At 40.5% G+C, this 17358-nt stretch overlaps 1 protein-coding gene across 17 annotated transcripts in view; it reads left to right on the top strand.

Annotated features, from left to right (window-relative positions):
* nrxn1a (neurexin 1a) overlaps positions 1-17358 on the top strand; it is a 158894-nt gene that overhangs the window by 121035 nt on the left and 20501 nt on the right. For all 17 annotated transcript variants that reach the window (XM_057357876.1, XM_057357869.1, XM_057357875.1 and 14 more), the window contains 2 exons: positions 3938-4119; positions 16127-16298. In XM_057357876.1, the coding sequence (XP_057213859.1) occupies positions 3938-4119; positions 16127-16298 (354 nt within the window). The remainder of the gene's footprint in view (positions 1-3937; positions 4120-16126; positions 16299-17358) is intronic.

Raw genomic sequence — 17358 nt, 5'->3', positions numbered from 1 at the left:
AAGCGGAAGGTTTTGTGTTTTTGAAGCGTTTATTGATGGAAAGTCAAATCATACTGCTGAAAAGAACAATATAAATGTGTATAAGCACCCAAGACAATGACGGTATTGGATATCATTGATTTTGCATTTAAACATAGATACAAGAACTCAGACGCTGAAATATGAATTGTTTTATCCTTGTTACTGTTTTTACACGTGAAATTATATTTGTAAGAGGGAGAAGATGGGGAGCGTTTATTCCAGAGCTTAAACGAAATTATTTTTTAATATACGAGTGGTTCTTCATTTATTTATTTTTTTACTTTTATATTCTCTAGATTGTTTTAAATAGACATGTCTTATTTTAAAATATACATTTTAATAGCTTAAAACCTTTTATTGTGTCTCTTTAATTACTTTTGACTGAAAAGTGCTAAAAGGTTACATTTACCCAAATGGCTTTGTTTTGGGCTTGTCTCCCTCGACTTGTAAAGTTCCATCAATAATAACTTATAAATAGTTATAAATACAAATATATACAGGTAGTTGACAAATATGCCATACATGTGTGTGACATAGCAAACATTTTGAAAGCTGTAAATAATATATTATTATATATCATTAATATTTATATTTATAATAGAAAATAGCATAAGAGAGATTTATCTTCATTGTTAGTTTTTTTGCTGTCACACCATAGGACACATGTTCGATTTAATGTCAACTACCCATACATATCTGTGATTATATAAATACACAAATTCAAAGCCACATTACATGTATACTATCCTATATCTTAGTGTCCCTAATAAATTTAACTTCAAGTTGCAATTTTATTTATTTTATCTTAAGAACTTAATAGAAGTAAATTGAGTTTTACTGTAGTTGACTTGGTAAGTGCAGGGCATCATACACAGTATCAAACTACATACCTTCACACATTATACCAAATTATATTTGTGGGTTGGCCACGACGATGATGAGATCATTACTCTGATATATATTTAATGTAGATTAAAGTGTTTAGTTCATTTAGTTTACATTTATGTAAAGTTGTCAAATGGAATTTTCTGCAGTCTTATGCAAACAGAAAGTGAGTCTTAAGCGATAATAGTCGTGCAGCTTGTGTATAGGAGTGCAGATGGATTTGGATGGACCCTCTGAGGCCCTGGCAGAAGAAGAAGCCAATACGTAATTTAATTTCTTCAGCACATAAAGGAGATTAGGGCTTTGATGGAATTCCAGAGGGCCAGGTAATATCTATCTCATTAGAACAGCTCTCCTCGGGAATATAGACACAACTGTTCGATGGGCCGGCGTTCAGCCCGCTGTGCTTTGCTTGTTCATGCCGACAGACCTCAGAAGGGCAGTGAAGTGGAAAGACCCTCATGGTTGTTTGGTAGCGAGGGTCTTCTTTAAAACCCAGACCTAGCTGCCCACCCAGCCGAGATGATGGGAAATATTTAAGGGGCTAATAGCCTGGCTTGCACAAAGCGCCTGCCTCATTTAACAGCATCAGAAAATAGACTTCAGAGAAGAGGTTTAACCCCGTTAGAGGGAGGGCAGCAAGCTCCTTAACCACATCAGGGATGGGAGTGAAGAGTCAGGCTGAGGGAGATAAGAAAAGAAATAAAGAAAGAAAAGAGTGTGTTGGGGAGAGGCTCCCGAGTAGTTGGGATAAGAGCTGGGTGCATGAACACTGAGTCCAGCAGATAAATATTTGGGGTATTTTATTTATAGAGAAAGTGGATGACAGGAATTTATGGGCAGAGAGCATTTCAAAATTATTTTCAGTTTTTTTTATCATTTTTGTTTTATTCTGTGAACTACTTACAATATTTCTAATAATCAAATAAAAATATTGTTTCTATTTGCAGTTATTTGCAGAAAATGAAAACTAGAGAAAAGGGCCAAAATAACAAAAAGGATGCTCAGCCTGTTTTCATACCTCAAATACTGCAAAGAAAACAAGTTCATATTCACTTTTAAGCCATACAAAAGTAATATTTGTACATGTAGTATTTAGGAAAAATATGTGTTTATGTGACAACCTCGATTTGATCAGTTTTCATGTGTCTTGTCATGCTGTCAGACTTACACATTGGATGACTTTGATGTCACTCCTGAGGTTTGATTTGATTTAAATTCAACAGAAACTGGACTGGAATGGACACAATACATCTAGAAATGCTGATTAAATGAAATCTTGGAATGGTCTCCAGGGCTGTATTAATTTATTAAATATTTTATGTCCATTTTAAGATTTTGTAAGTAGCAGTATAAGCGCAATGTACATTCATCTGGTCATTTGCCGAATCCCATAAATATGATCCTGATCCACCTGTCTGGGTTTATTTTGCAGTAATGACCGGTTGGATGATCACATTTATTTAAAAAACTGATTTTTACTTTTGATACACACTGCACTCTGCCCCATTCATTTCCGTAAATCTCCCCTTTACGCTTCCCTACCCGTCAAATCTATTCGCTCACCCACAGCTGTGAATTGCCATCATACCGAGTGATATGCGGCAGGCGGTCCTTTGCGCGAAACAGATTTCAATCGCATGCATTCGCTCTTCATATCTGCTTCACATCCAGTATGGCCCGTGTGCACATGCGTGTATGAAGTGCAACCATCTGAGACTCGCTAATGAGTACATTTCGAATGGGGGAACTGTCGCCGTAGCAGACTGAGCTCTTGTTGGTTTGCGCGTGATTCCATGTTTTGTTGTGAACATTTGTGTAACCGCCTGAGCGAGCTTGCTTTGGCGTGCCCCAAGGGTGTTGTTTTCTGAGGGGGTCGGGCTGATCGCTTACACAGTCTCATTGAGATGCGGTCAAGGGGGCTGCCGAGAGCACGATGGTGAAGATCACACAGAGAGGAGCTAATGAGCACAGCTCTGCAAATAGAGGAACGTGCCAGGAAATAACTCCAGCCCTCCCACAACAGATATCAGCGCTTTAACTCGGGGGGCCTCTGCTGAGACCTCCGGTCTCCTCTGGGTTTTTTTTTTGTGAGCTCCTTCACCGTCTGTCTTATCTGCATCTGGAGCTCAGAAGCACAGCAGTCACGCTCTGTAGAGAGAAGAGCGTTGAAGTGCGTCTCTCGTGGTTCCCCGAGGCTGTTATTTTGAGGTTGATGAGCTCTTTGCTCTGTGAACATTACCAGGGCTGCACCTGCCACAGTCGAAGCGGTTTGCCTGTTTTGCTGTTGAAGTCACGGCTGATCAAAAGAGTCGGCACGGTCCGCCAGTTAATGAGATCAGCTCCATTAGCAGCGATATACACAAGGCTCGAGCGTTTCTCTCTCCAGATGCAAAAAAGCTATGTCAATTTCCCCGAGAAACCTTCCTGCAGGCATAGAATCACATTGACCCTCCTCACAGTTAGCTACCTGCCTCTGACACTGTAATTAGCTCCATCAGACATTAGCATGCCTCTCGCTGAGCAGGAATAGCTGTCTGGTCTGCGACGCATTTGCCCACCTTTGGTAGAATAAATGCATGCAGAAGTAGGCGCTGGGATGGGGGGCCGTGGGGTACATTGATTGTCCGGTGTGTCGGCGGGTGAGGAGAGTGGCTGTAATCAGCTCAATCAATCCTGGACCTTGTGTGCGTGCGTGTGCGTGTGTGTGTGTGTGTGTGTGTGTGTGTGTGTGTGTTGAGTGGTTGTAGCAAGAGCGACTCTGTTTAGCTCAAGCTTCAGCAGACACAGGTGCTCCAAGTGACATCAGCATACAGAGGGTCACATAAAGGCTATAATTTAGCCAATCAGAGAGCAGCAGGGGCTGTCTGGCACTCTGGTGGGTTCATCAAGATACTCCCGTGCTTTGTGTAATGGAGCAAAAGTCATGCATATGTACACGCACACACACACAACTCAAAATTAAGGAGGTAAAAATACCTTCCCACTTTGTTGAACGTACTTTTAATATTCTGTCTCTCTCTTCCTGCAGCGGGAACTACATACATATTTGGACGTGATGGAGGGCTTATTGTGTACACATGGCCGCCCAATGACAGACCAAGCACACGAGCAGACCGGCTGGCTGTCGGCTTCAGCACTCAGCAGAAGGACGCCGTCCTAGTTAGGGTGGACAGCTCCTCCGGTCTGGGAGACTACCTACAGCTTCAGATTGTGAGTTCTTACAACACACCCTAGATAATCCACATACAGTCCTAACCTACAGTGGGTCCAAAACTTTGAAACTTCTAGTGAAAATGGATACTTTTATAATGTAAATGTTACAATGTTTTTTTATTTTTAAATATAATGCTTCTATTTTTGTATATTTTATATTTACGTTATATATTAGCCTCTATCTTTATATTTTCTAATTTTAAAAAGAAGAGCTTGTTTGCAGAAATTTGGTTTTCATGTTCTTATTGTGTTTTATTGAGTTAGTTAGCTGTATTTTTTATCGAGTTGTTATTACATAATCAAAACAACCCAACTTCAGTTTGATTGATATTAATTGGAATGCACAATCAAAAAACATGATTTTTGAAAATGATCTGTTTTAAAAAAATGAACGGTTTAAATATATTTCCTATTTAAAAGTGTATTTAGGGTTTTTTTTGTAACACTTCAGTATAGGGGGCAATTCTCACTATTAACTAGTTGTTATTAGCATGCCTACTATTGGCATATTGGCTGTTCATTAGTACTTATAAAGTACATATTCTACATCCCTAATCCTACCCAATACCCTAACCTAACAATTAACTTACTAACTATTAATAAGCAACAAATTAAGAGTTTATTGGGGGAAAAGTCATAGTTAATGCTTTGTTAATAGCGAGAATTTCCCCCTATACTGAAGTGTGACCTTATTTTTTACTTCCATTTTTTACATCAATCTGGTATGAGCTATAGATCTTGTCACGAAATGTGTGGAGACAGAACCCAAACGCAGGCAGCGGGAGTACAGGGGTAACAAAAAGACTTTTATTTTAAACAATAAACACAACAAAAACCCACGATGGGGAAAAACAGAAATCAAAACTAGGAAACAAACTTAAATACTTCCCGTAGCAGGGAGACAAAACAAACCAGGCAAAACGGTAATCCAAATATTAAGTCCACAAACACAACGAACACGATAAACAGGAACACGGATAATCCACACGATACAAGAAGGGAACCACAGGGCAGGACACGGCACGACGAGAACGACAATGAACTGACAAAGGACTAGGAATAGGATTTATAAAGGGGAAACACTAACGAGGGATAATTACACAGGGCAGGTGGGAAACATTAGACACTGCAGTGAGGCAATACACGAAACGAGAGGGGCGGGGCCAATGACGAGACACAGGAAAACACATGAGATGTCAAAAACATAAACATCTCATGGCTTTCCCACATATAACCTAAGGGCTCCGTCCCGATCCTGCCACACGACTAGAAATACAGAACCAGGAAGGCAGGACCGTGACAGATTTACTGACAGCGTGTACTCATTATTTCCTATTTTAAACTCAAATTTTTGCAAAACCTTGACTTGATCTGTATTGTCCAAGCATTGTTTAGGAATATTTTAACAGCAGCTTGGATTACTTAAGACTGAACCAGGAAAGTGTCTGTTACGTATGTTACTAGTTTCCATAGGAAGGGGACAAGATGCTGCATCATGTACACTAGAACTGTTGACACAGTGACACAGCATTGAGTTCCCTCAAAACGGATCCTTAGCTCCCTTGAAATACTGCAAAATTTTTTTTATTTTGCATCCTAACCTTTCTTTGTGCAAGACCCCAGAAAACCAAAATTTGAGCTTTTTGATTTTTTTCTGTGTGTGTGTTTGGTTTAAAGCATTTGATGCTGTACAGACTTCTGAACAGTCGGATCTTTTTTAAGGTTTCACTCTAATTGCCATCAAAAATTGACAAGCCCTTTAATGTGTCCCAGTTTAAATAAGAAATACATCAGCCCAGAAAAAAACATGTTTGTAAAACACTTTAATGAGGTCTTCAATGCTTTGTTTATTTCTAGGTTAAAATTAAATCAATCCCAGCTTTTCACATGTCTTCTCATACTTTTAGAGCCCACATTAGTCTCAGCAAGTTTAAATTTGCTCTAACTTACACACGTTTTCTGAGAACACCTACTGTTCATTCATTCTTACATAAACCCCAGTACAGAGACTGGCAGAGAGAAGCTCAGTATCACTCCTGAAGGGCCCGGCGAATGATCATTAGGGTAATCATAGTGTTCTATTTATCGTCCCACACTCAAAGTGCTGGTCTGTTTTAGAAAGTTCCAGCGCCTCAGACCGCCCTCATGAATAAAATCTGTATAATGTTCAGAATAGAAGCCGCAACCGACGCTTGCTTTCAAAGGATGCTATTTGATAAAACGCACGTTTCCTCTGACACGCTGCACTGGAGGAGTGGGAGGTGGAGGAGGTGCAGGCGAGGGGGACGTGAAAGTGTTTGGCACAGAGGTTCGGAGAGTTGTGTGTTTTTTTCTTCCGTTCGTTCTATTTTTTTACGCCCACTCCTGCTGTAATCACAAACTTGATTCCCAGAAGAATCAGCGTGCTTGCTCACGGGTGGCATCATAGTGTGACTGTTGCACGGCTGCCTCGGCGAATGCGTTCTGAGTGCGGTGAGGTAATGATTTTTCCAGCTGAGCTGTGCGCCTGCCAGAGTTGATGGCATGTCCTTGCGACTGCACAAGACTGCGGCTACAGTGTCGCAATGCTTCAGCGTGCTTCATAGTTTCTTACCCAAACATGCTTTTTGTTTCATCATGTACTTGTCTTCATGTTGTTCCAAACCTGTATTGCTTGCTTTGTTCTTTGGAACACAAAAAAACTCAATGTTTGTGACCAGAGGTGGACGAAGTACACAACTTCCTTACTTGAGTGAAAGTACAGATACTACTTGTCAAATATTACTCCACTACAAGTAAAAGTTGTAAAGACAGATTCTTACTTAAGTAAAAGTACAGAAGTACTTGCTTTTAAAAGTACTCAAGTATTAAAAGTATATTTTCTTTATGTCAGTTGTGCATTGTTTTATTGTCGTATACCTTATGCCTCTGAAGCAACCTACTGAATACACTGAGTAGCTCACAGTATCAGTTGTATTAAAGGAGTAGTTCACTTCAAAATTTGCCCCCATTGACTTTCCATAGTCGTTTTTATTCCTACTATGGAAAGTCAATGGGGGCAAATTTTGCAGTGAGCAACTCCTTTAAGAGCTTCATATGTTTAGCACATATATGTTTAGTTTAGATATAACCCTGTATGATCATTTAGCCTAATTATCCTCATTAGCCCCCTAGGCCTATATGTATTTATGAGCAGTGTTCTTATATTTTGTATATTCCCTTTACCAGTTTTAGCAGCAATTTACCAGTAAGTAGTAAGGTTCTTGTAAATAGTTAAGTGTAGAAGCCATGTGTTTGTTGGATTTATTACCATTTGTATTACCATAATTTAACTACAAACATAAACTATAGCTAGTATAATGAAACTATGGTATTTTTAGTTGCTGTGGTTTTACTAAAGAATTCGAATGAGATTTTTTAATTAAATTCCTCTTTGTAGTGTGTTTGTGGTTTTATTCCAATAGGATTTACCATCCCACCAATAGAATCCATCACACACAAGTAGACAACATGTATCCATAGTACAATTCCCATTACAACCATTAAATCCATTACATTTTCTGTTGTATTTTGGGCAGGGTTCTATTGTTTTTATTTCAACAGGAATACTTCAACTATAGTAACTTCAGTAAAAACATTATTCATTTTCCAAATCGCATTAAATGATACAGCAGCAGATCAGAAGTTAACACGCACGCGTAGCTCAAGGTGTATGTGATGCTTATTTACCGTTTAGCCGTTATGCCGATCATTTTCATGACAATGTTTCTACGATCTTTGACTGATCGTAACCCACAGATGATTACACCACACTTTATCATCTGCCTTTTTCGTCTTTTAATAGTCTATTTGCCTTTTTAGAGCGCTATCAACGGTGTAGCAGCGCCAACGTTTACATTAGTTTAGCGGGGAAGATCCCAGAGTTGCCAGATTTGCGTTAAAAAAATCTGCCAAATGGCCATTCAAAGCTTGCCGGAAAACCGCGAGCTTAGAAAAACTGAAATACTTGGCAACATTAAAAGGTCCTGGCAGATCGCAAGCCAGATAAATTGCGCACACAGTAAACCCCGCTGCATAGAAACCATTTTCTACTTTTGGATCTTTTTATAAATGTAGTGGAGTAAAAAGTACGATATTTGTCTTTCAAATGTAGTGAAGTTAAAGTAAAAGTATTCAGAAAAAATAATACTCAAGTAAAGTACAGATATTCAAAAAGTGTACTTAAGTACAGTACTCAGGTAAATTTACTTCGTTACTGTCCACCTCTGTTAGTGACTGATTCTCTGGAAACTGTCTCAGTTACCATTCACTTTCATTTAATTTAATTTTTCCCATAGTGAATGGGGACTGGGACAACATTGTCCTTGGGTGTTTTGCAGAAGAAACGACATGAGGGTGAACAAAGAGTTTTCAATACAAAAAGCTACTCAGTTAAAGGGACTGTTAAAGGGATAGTTCACCCAAAATTAAATAGTTAGGGATAGTTCATTCCAAAACAGTAAGACTTTTTTCCTCTGCAGAACATAAAAGAAGATATTTTGAAAAACCAAACAACATTGGCCCCCATTGACTTTCATTGTATGCACCGAAAACCATTTCTCAAAATGTCTTCTTTTGCGTTTTACAGAAGGAAGAGTCATAAACAGATTTTGAACAACATTCCGGTAAATAAATGAATAATATTAATAAAAAATGAGAGAATTTTTGATTGAACCACTGTACATGTGTACTGTACATGTGAACTCTGTGGCCTATGTAAATACAGTATACAGTCTAGATACATGAATTTTCAATTTTCAACGTGCTATCGATTAGCAGAATAACAGATGCTTAAGAATAACGTCGGTGGCCCGGTGGATGGTAGTTATGATTCACCAACTCATACTTGGAACACTCGCATCCCTCGCATCTCAATATGCTCTCTATTTAAGACATTGACTTCTGAACGTAAGGTGGTAGTGAAGCTATGGTGTCTACAGAAAATGTGTCTTAAAATGAACTCGCTGAAGTTACGTAAGAGCTAACTATATAACGCTTTACATAATGCCTGTAATTAAGATGATCACAGATTATATATTTCCCTGTATTGGCATGACAATTAATCAGGCATCCATGACTGATATATGGCTTTTTGGCATGGAGGTGGCAGGGAATGTTTATGAGCAAATTAAAGGCCCTTAATGTCTTGATGCGATTAGCGGTGGATATCTAGGCTAATTCTAATGTGTGACTGGTGGAGGCTCTGCAGTGCTTCGTCTGCCATTTCTGATGCTTGTTGGACTGGTGACTGCTAAACCAGCATAAAAGGTATTCACTAAATGAGTCAGCGGTGTGTAGGAGGGTAAATTAGCTGTACCTACATGGCTAACAGTCCATAAAGAGGTTAAAATCATTACAGATATCCAGTACCATATTTACCCCGTGATTAACAGGGGAAGAAAAAGATTTTCCTTCCATTTCCGTTAATTATATTCGGGCACCGACAAGATTTAATATGTCAGTATTGACAGTCGTGGCGGTGATGTAACGGGATGTTTTGATAAACCTGTCTGTAGGCAGGGAGGATATCATTATCCAAAGACTGCCTTTCTGAAAGTGAATTAACTCAGGATCATTGACCATGTTAACGACGGGGCCTTGATGTCCCGATTTTTCAAATAGACGGTGGCGTCCCTCCCCCCGCCTTCCGTGCTGCTTATGACCCTAAACATTTGTGACAGAGTTCATTTAAATCTCATCATATCACCATCACTAGGGATTATCATTTGTCATCGTTCACCCCAATTCATTGAGCCACTTGCTCATGCGGAGAGCAAGGGAGAAATAACGAGACAGCGAGAACGGTAACTAGATTGGTGATCGGGCACCAACAGCACTGTACAGGGCAAAAAACATTCGTACCATATTTTTCACTCAGCGTGACGTTACATTTTAAGGGGTAATGGCCTATTAAATACATTTCTTCTGCTAAAGATGAGCCGGCCAGCTGCTCGAACCAGTGGCCAAATACCCTATGGTCTGCCTGGCCTTCGGCGGCAGCCGTGCAAAGCGACTCTACACCCTTTCTACTGTCAAGCAGGATTGGACTGAAGGGAGAAATGGATGTGTAAACGAGTCAAAGCCAAGTGATTATACCCTTGGGGTTTGACCAAATCATTAGCACTTTCTGACCTCTCACACTGCCGATGCCAAAAAAAATGTGTGTGCGCAAGTGTGTGGGCAGTCTAATGAGCACATCAGTCCATTTGAAGAATGGTGACAATCACAGCTAGCTCAGCAGTGAGAGGTATAGAGGTGTGAACAGTAGTACTGACAAGGAGGTAGTGGGTGAGAGAGGAAGGTGAAAAGAAAGCGGATGCACCTATGTAGGGATGTTGCAATATAAGAACATGTGCATTGTCAATCATAAGGAACAGTTCACCCAAAAAAGAAAATTCTACCATCATTTACTCACAGAACACAGATCTTCTTTTGTGTTCACTGGATGAAAGAAAGTCATAGAGGTTTGTAACGACAAGAGGGTGAGTAATTGATGACCCGATTTTCTTTTTTTGAGTGAACCACCCTTTTAATGAAAGTCAACAAGGTTGTTTTGAGGGGGAATTTTTCCTTCAGAGCGTAAAGAGATTTGTACAGTACGTTTCAGTCTGTCTCAATCTCATTCGCCTGACATATCCCCACAGCCTCTTCATAAATGAATTCCAGATGGGATGTTTAACACGAGTAAAGTCATTTGCAGTCTTTATTATTTGCAGAATTTAATCATCAAATCTTAACAAGCACTGTATGCAATACACCCACGAGCGACGCGTTCACAAATGTCATTTGTACAAATCCTAATGAGAAGTTACAGCTTATACAGTATTACCTTCAAAGATGTACAAGTTTAAAAAAGCTAAATTGAAATCTTCCCAAGAACCCCCAGGAACGTGCTTAAGTACCCCTGGTTGGCAACCAGCACTATACATAATCAAATTTTCTCTTTTTCTGTCTGGTATTACGGTGTACATTATATATTAGATGTCTTCAGTTGGAGTGAGTCAGAAGTGCCCGAGAGACTCATATGCTCGCATAAGCACGTGCACAAACACACATTTGAACAGAGGTGAAAGTGAAAGAGAGTGACAGATGCTGATTTTCCGCATCACTTGCGTCTGAGTGGGCAGGACATACCTGGCCAGACGTGATTGACGTGTGACATGGCTCTGAGTGACAGCCGGGTGTCTGCTGACCTCATACCGTCAGAGCAGACTAAGCCCATCTCCGCCCAGCAGCTTAGATGGAAAGAGCCGCGGCTTTGTAAAAATGCCATTTTGCCTCTCAGTCAAACTACTGAGCTACACTTGTTTCCTCTTTTCGCTTAGCCGCAAAATTCGAATACAAGTCAGTTACGCGCTCTGTCGTTTTTCATTGACCGTCAAGTCAAAACGGCCGTTATGCAATTTACCAACAGTTCAACTGTCCACAGACGATTTAATATGTGGTCTTGGCCAGGCTTTTTTACTCAAATAAATGCGCCATATGGAAAACCGTGCCTTTGCTATCTTTAGTACCTGACAGGATAAGCAAGCAGATGGCAGTAGAAGAAAAAGCCGAATATTTCAATTTATTCATCAAAATAAGTGAGACAGGTGTTCTTTTAAACAACGTCTTTGTGGCGAACTCAGCCCACTCATTTCTTCGCTTTTTGTTCAAAATGTTTACCACGCTTTTCCGATTAGAGTCAAAGCTTCAAAGAGTGCGCTTCTCAGATCGTACTATTGAAGCCCGGTGACGTCTTGACAAGAATCACTGCAAAAATAGCAGCGCTTCAGCATGCCGTCGGATTTGCCGATTGTAATACGAAACGCATTGTCTGCGAGAGATGTTGCGTCTCTTTTGTGTTCTTTTTATCTGAGTGTTGGAGTAGCTCAGCACTGCAGCATGGAGACAATGAGCTCATGTTCTCGACAGGTTCTGAAGACCACGCCCATGAGCTCGTGTGCTTTCCAGGCTTTGAGAAGAACTAGGACAGAGTGCTATTTTCAGTTATCACAGAACTCAAAAAAAGAATTCAGCACTGCCAAAAAGATTCATGATCTCACCAGATTCAGCCTTTACCAGAAGATAAAGAGGGATTGTGTGAGCAGGCGAGGGAGTCAGAGAGAGATGAGGAGGAGTTGAAACAACAAGAACTGCTAGCCAAAGTGGATTATTCTGCGAACTCAACAATTTATCTGGTTCTCCAAACCCGCAGTGCTCAAACTCGGGGACACATGCGCCGTGAAGCGCATCACATGCGGCGTGATTTTCTGATCTGCTTTCAAGCGCAAGTTATTTATGAGAGCATATATTGTATGTCTGGGCATTCTGTCCAATTAAGTGCATTCCCTCGGTATTAGCCTGAGTATTACAGAGAGCCCCTTTATGTAAAGTGGCTGAGGTTTCCTGAATGCACCAGCTCATTTAAGCCGAATGCCATAGCAGATCTGCTGCCCCCCGTCCCCGCTGTGGCACACACACACACACACTCCGTCATACTCCATAAGCTGTTGCCTGCACCTTCTCTAAATAAGACACATCATTAGTGGCTCTTCTTGTCCTCTGGGTTTCCGGAGCAACCGCCCCAGCCCTCTGTGGGTGTATGTGTTTGGCTCCTCTTGACACAGTAGCATCTTGGGTTTTTCTATAATCATAATTGTCCACATAGTTCTAGTAATGAAAACAAATGTTTTCTTTTTCGCATATTTATCAGAATGTTTAGCGTTCGTCCTTCCCCCAAACCACTTTTTAATTCTAAATCATTTTTACATCCGTACTCTCAAATACAGAACAATTGGATTATTTTCAAGCTTGGCTAAGGGAGATTGTCACAGTTCCAACGCAGACGAAATGCCCGTCAATCAGGCGGCGTGGTTGTCATCTAATTGCCTACAAGAAATGAGAAAACTCTGGAGAACAGTGTTGCTATAACAACCTACATTGAGTCTAATGAGAATCCAGTTGTATTAGTTCTTTATATTTAGATCCGTACCGCAGGCCTCGGCGGAGAAGTGACACTAGACTGAAGATGGACGGGGACGACTGAGACGCACTCATGTGGAACCGTGTGTTATAGCCGGACCCTGTTTTTAAATGATATCCCTTCCTCCCTTCGCTTCAGGGATCGTTTAAAGAACACCGAATTCCATATCACCCATAACATTCGTTGTTTCGTGGTAATCTGGGATTTAGTGTCACAGCTCAATTTCGGTCTCACCTCACAAATGTTTAGCCCCCGAGGCATTCATAATGGAACCTTCTTTGGATTCTGTGAAACTGGGACGATGTGACACTCGGGACTGAATGTAGGACGTAGGGTTTGCTGTGTTATGTCTCTGCGTCGCCCCTGAAGGTTTGCAGGAGGAAGCCACCTGTGAAGTCTTCGACCATGGACTTCCATTAGAACCGTATAGGTTTCATGAAGTAGTTTTTTTGACTCTAGGATGAACTTTCAAGATCTACCATTAGTATGTCCCTAACATGTCTCAGATGCCCCCCAGGCCAACCCTTCAGATCGATTCAACTCCCTTTCCATCCACATCACGCTTGGTGTTTATCAGGCTTAGCGTCGCTGTCCGCATCAGGACCGAAGGATGAGGTCAGCTACCCAAAGGGGCTGTCTGGGCTGGAGGATGAAAGAGAGGTCATTCTCCAATTAGAGGGGGGCGTGGCACGTCACAGCTTATTGGAGCGTAGGCCGGGCTCTCGCATCACTTCTCTGACCAAAAAGCTGAAAAGATGGGCGATGGAGGAGAGAGATTGGCCCTGGAGAAAAGCCGTTAGAAAGAGCAGAGGAAGGTGAAGGAGATGCCGTCCTATTGTTCTCAGTGACGGGAGAGGATACAGCTAACAGACAGAGCCTGACTTCATTATGAGGTGTGAGATGCGGAAAAAACAGCCAGCTTCGGCCCAGCTGGAGATGACAACAAAGGGGGGGGTGTTGCGGGTGACAGAGAAAGAGAGAGAGAACGAGCTTAGGTACACACAGGGAAAAAACAAAATCTCCTGAGAGAGTATAATGAAGTCTGGTGTTGGGATTTGTCTTCTGCTTGCTGTCTCCCTGCAGATAGGTGTGAATTAGGGGTATTCACAAAGGGATTTTCTCATACACACCTCATTTCATTATTTTCAAATGGCACATGTAGCTTTCGCAATCTGAAACAATGCGAGGGCTGCGCCTTTTTGACGCTCCGAGCACAGCGGAGTAATTCAATGTTTTTAAGCTAACAACCTCCATCTGTCATAAATATGTCAAATAACCATTTTCACGATTGCCTGAGCTCAAGTACAGGCTTGTAATACCCCTTATAAAAACAATTTACAACTTTTTATTGGTTAACTATCTTACGTGTGTGTGTGTGCGTGCGTGCGTGCGTGCGTGCGTGCGTGCGTGCGTGCGCGTGTGTACGCGTGTATGTATGTATGTGTGTGTGGGCATGCAGGTCACTGTGCAGAACACAGAGTGGGCATTGTTAATGTTTTTATATAAACCAAGGAGCGGTGAAAATGTGATTATTATTAGAATTTCTCATATGAGAAGAGAATATGTTATGTATTGCAATTTCCAAAGCGAATCCCACCCACTGGGCTATCACTGTTTGAGAAAGCATTAAAGATTGAGGCCATCTAGTGGTGTGGGTTTGTAGCACACGGAATAATCTCACGCTCCCATCTCGCATTAATGAGACAGAAACACGCATTGATGAGAATTTACACTGAAAATGACAAGCACCGCATCAGAATACCGACTAGATTAGATTCCAGCGAGGCTGTCACATATTATTCTGTATGACCAGCATTTCGCCTGGAGGCGCTTATTTCAAAAGAGAAAAAAATCTTATAAGGGTTATTTTTTCTGTGATTTCTTGTGATTTGATTATGTTATCTGCCTGCAGGCTTGTTGAAAAACTTTTCAACATGAACAGAAATGAAAAACTGGTATTGTTTAGTTTTCAGGGCTTAATGTTTGACACAGTAAATTTTATTTTGACATCCACAGCAATGGTGTCGCCCATTTTAAAATTACAGCTCGCTGCTGGTAATATTCTTTTGGCCTAAATGTAGCGTGTGTGCGTTTGCATGTTTTGTCTGCTTTTTTGTCCTGAGTAATATTACAAACATGCATGATTAGATATGTGATCAGGAATCAGCCTTCATTTGGCATTCTGTGGTCAAATAAGGAAAGGATCAGTGGTTACACTGTACAGTATTTAATTGGCCATTATTCCTTTAAATGATTTTATGTAAGAAAATGGACATGGAGAGACAGCACATATAGGAAATTGGTTGCTTTTGACAGCAATCGATTAAACAGTGAAGCCTTCATTATACATAATTATTTGATTTTAGTACACCAGAGATCCATGTGGTAAAATAAACAGCCAGCCAATATTGGACACATGCATCACAAAAAATACATTAGACACCATATGATATGTATCAAGCATCTGAATCAAAAGTGTAGCATTCTGTCAGTATGAAGAATAAAATACTTCCTATTCGCTATTTATTTCCCTTGTGTATAATAGCCTCATTAAAACATGCATTATATATATTTTCTTTATTAAATATGTATGCAGCCTTTTGCTGACGTTTTAAAGTGGTGGTAAATCTTTCTGATGTATTGTGCCGTCAAGAAAAATTGTGCCTGGGCTGATAAACTATCACCTTTTTCGGTCCTCAATAAATGTGGTGCATTTGTTATGTTGCCAGTAAAGATGGAGTACAGTTGTCTGCTTAGGAGGGCCTTTATTAATAATCCAAAAATTGTCTTCTGCATATTTCTAACTCAGAATGATGTCTATTACAACAAACATTTGTCTGCTAAAATAAGACATAGCATATAATCTAAACATGTTTTTGTTGCTTATATGTCTAGTAGCCATGACATAATATTAAAAATCCATCTTTCTTTCTCTCTCTCTCTCTCTCTCTCTCTCTCTCTCTCTCTCTCTCTCTTTCTTTCTTTCTTTCTTCCTCTCTCCCACTCTCTCTCTCTCTACAGGAGAAAGGCAATATCAAAGTGGTGTTCAATGTGGGCACCGATGACATAAACATTGAAGAAACTGCAAAGTTTGTAAATGATGGAAAGTACCACATAATTCGCTTTACCAGGAGTGGCGGTAATGCCACTTTGCAGGTGGATGATCTGCCAGTCATAGAGCGCTACCCAACAGGTAAGAGCCATCGGCCTTTATACATACGTTCCCACATACACACGCACACACACACACAATCTCAACCATGCAACTATAAACAGTGGGAACAAAAAAAGCCCGGCAGAGCTCATAAAAAGAGTCTGAATCACAGGGTTAAGGACAAAATGCCTTTGTCTGTGATTGTGGTTACTCACAGTTAAAAAAAATGGTAACCCTGGTATCCTTTCCAAATGTCAGCAGAGATGATTGCTCTTGGGGCTTTAGGAGGCTGAAAATGTCAGAGCCGGGTTATCAAATTCACCAGCCTCTCAGTCGCCTGAAAGCCCTGACAAAAGCTTGACAAGTGATCGGAGATGAGAAATAATCCTATTGCTTTCGTTTGTCAATCACGATGATGGGGAGGTGGCTGTATTAGCCTTATAATTTGTATTTTACTTCTTAAACCATTATGTCCATTACAGAATATTTGCTGTCGGTCTTCAGGAACTTGACACATTCTTTTCTTCTTGGGAACAAATGTGTTGATGGTGTTGATGGTAAATGTTGTGTCAGAGCGTTCAATGACTGCGGCGGTAATGGAGTGCAGAAAATATCATGCTTACCGTCAGTGAGTGTCGTCTTTGGTTGCTTAGAAGTGCGGTTCAGCCCGGTCGCCATTAAATATAAAATATCTCCTTAATGCTCTTGAGATGCTGTAGATATAGATTCGTTCAGTTGTAGATGCATTTATTGCTGTTGTCTGGGTTCTGTATTATTTAATTTTCCAAACAGGATTACCCTTAGCCAAGAGTTGACATTTGTGTTTACAACAGCTTAGGCAAACTGGGACATGAGCTAAATATAGTTATAAAAATAGTTACAATATACTTTTAGAGATTAAACAATTTGAAAGAGAGACAGGCAGAGACAGAGAGAGAGAGAGAGAGAGAGAGAGAGAGAGACTGTGTTTTACTGTAGTCAGGTCCCACTCATTGTTTTAGTATAAACAAGCAACCCAATAACAGCAGCGTCTTTCATTTAGAGTGGAAGACAATTGCTTGTTAAAATAAAGCCATTGTACTGTGCCATTTTCTCTCGG

The sequence above is a fragment of the Triplophysa rosa genome, linkage group LG18 (assembly GCF_024868665.1).
Source record: "Triplophysa rosa linkage group LG18, Trosa_1v2, whole genome shotgun sequence".
NCBI lineage: Eukaryota > Metazoa > Chordata > Actinopteri > Cypriniformes > Nemacheilidae > Triplophysa > Triplophysa rosa.
The sequence above is the reverse complement of the archived record's forward strand: the minus strand, read 5'-3'. Positions and strand labels throughout refer to the sequence as shown.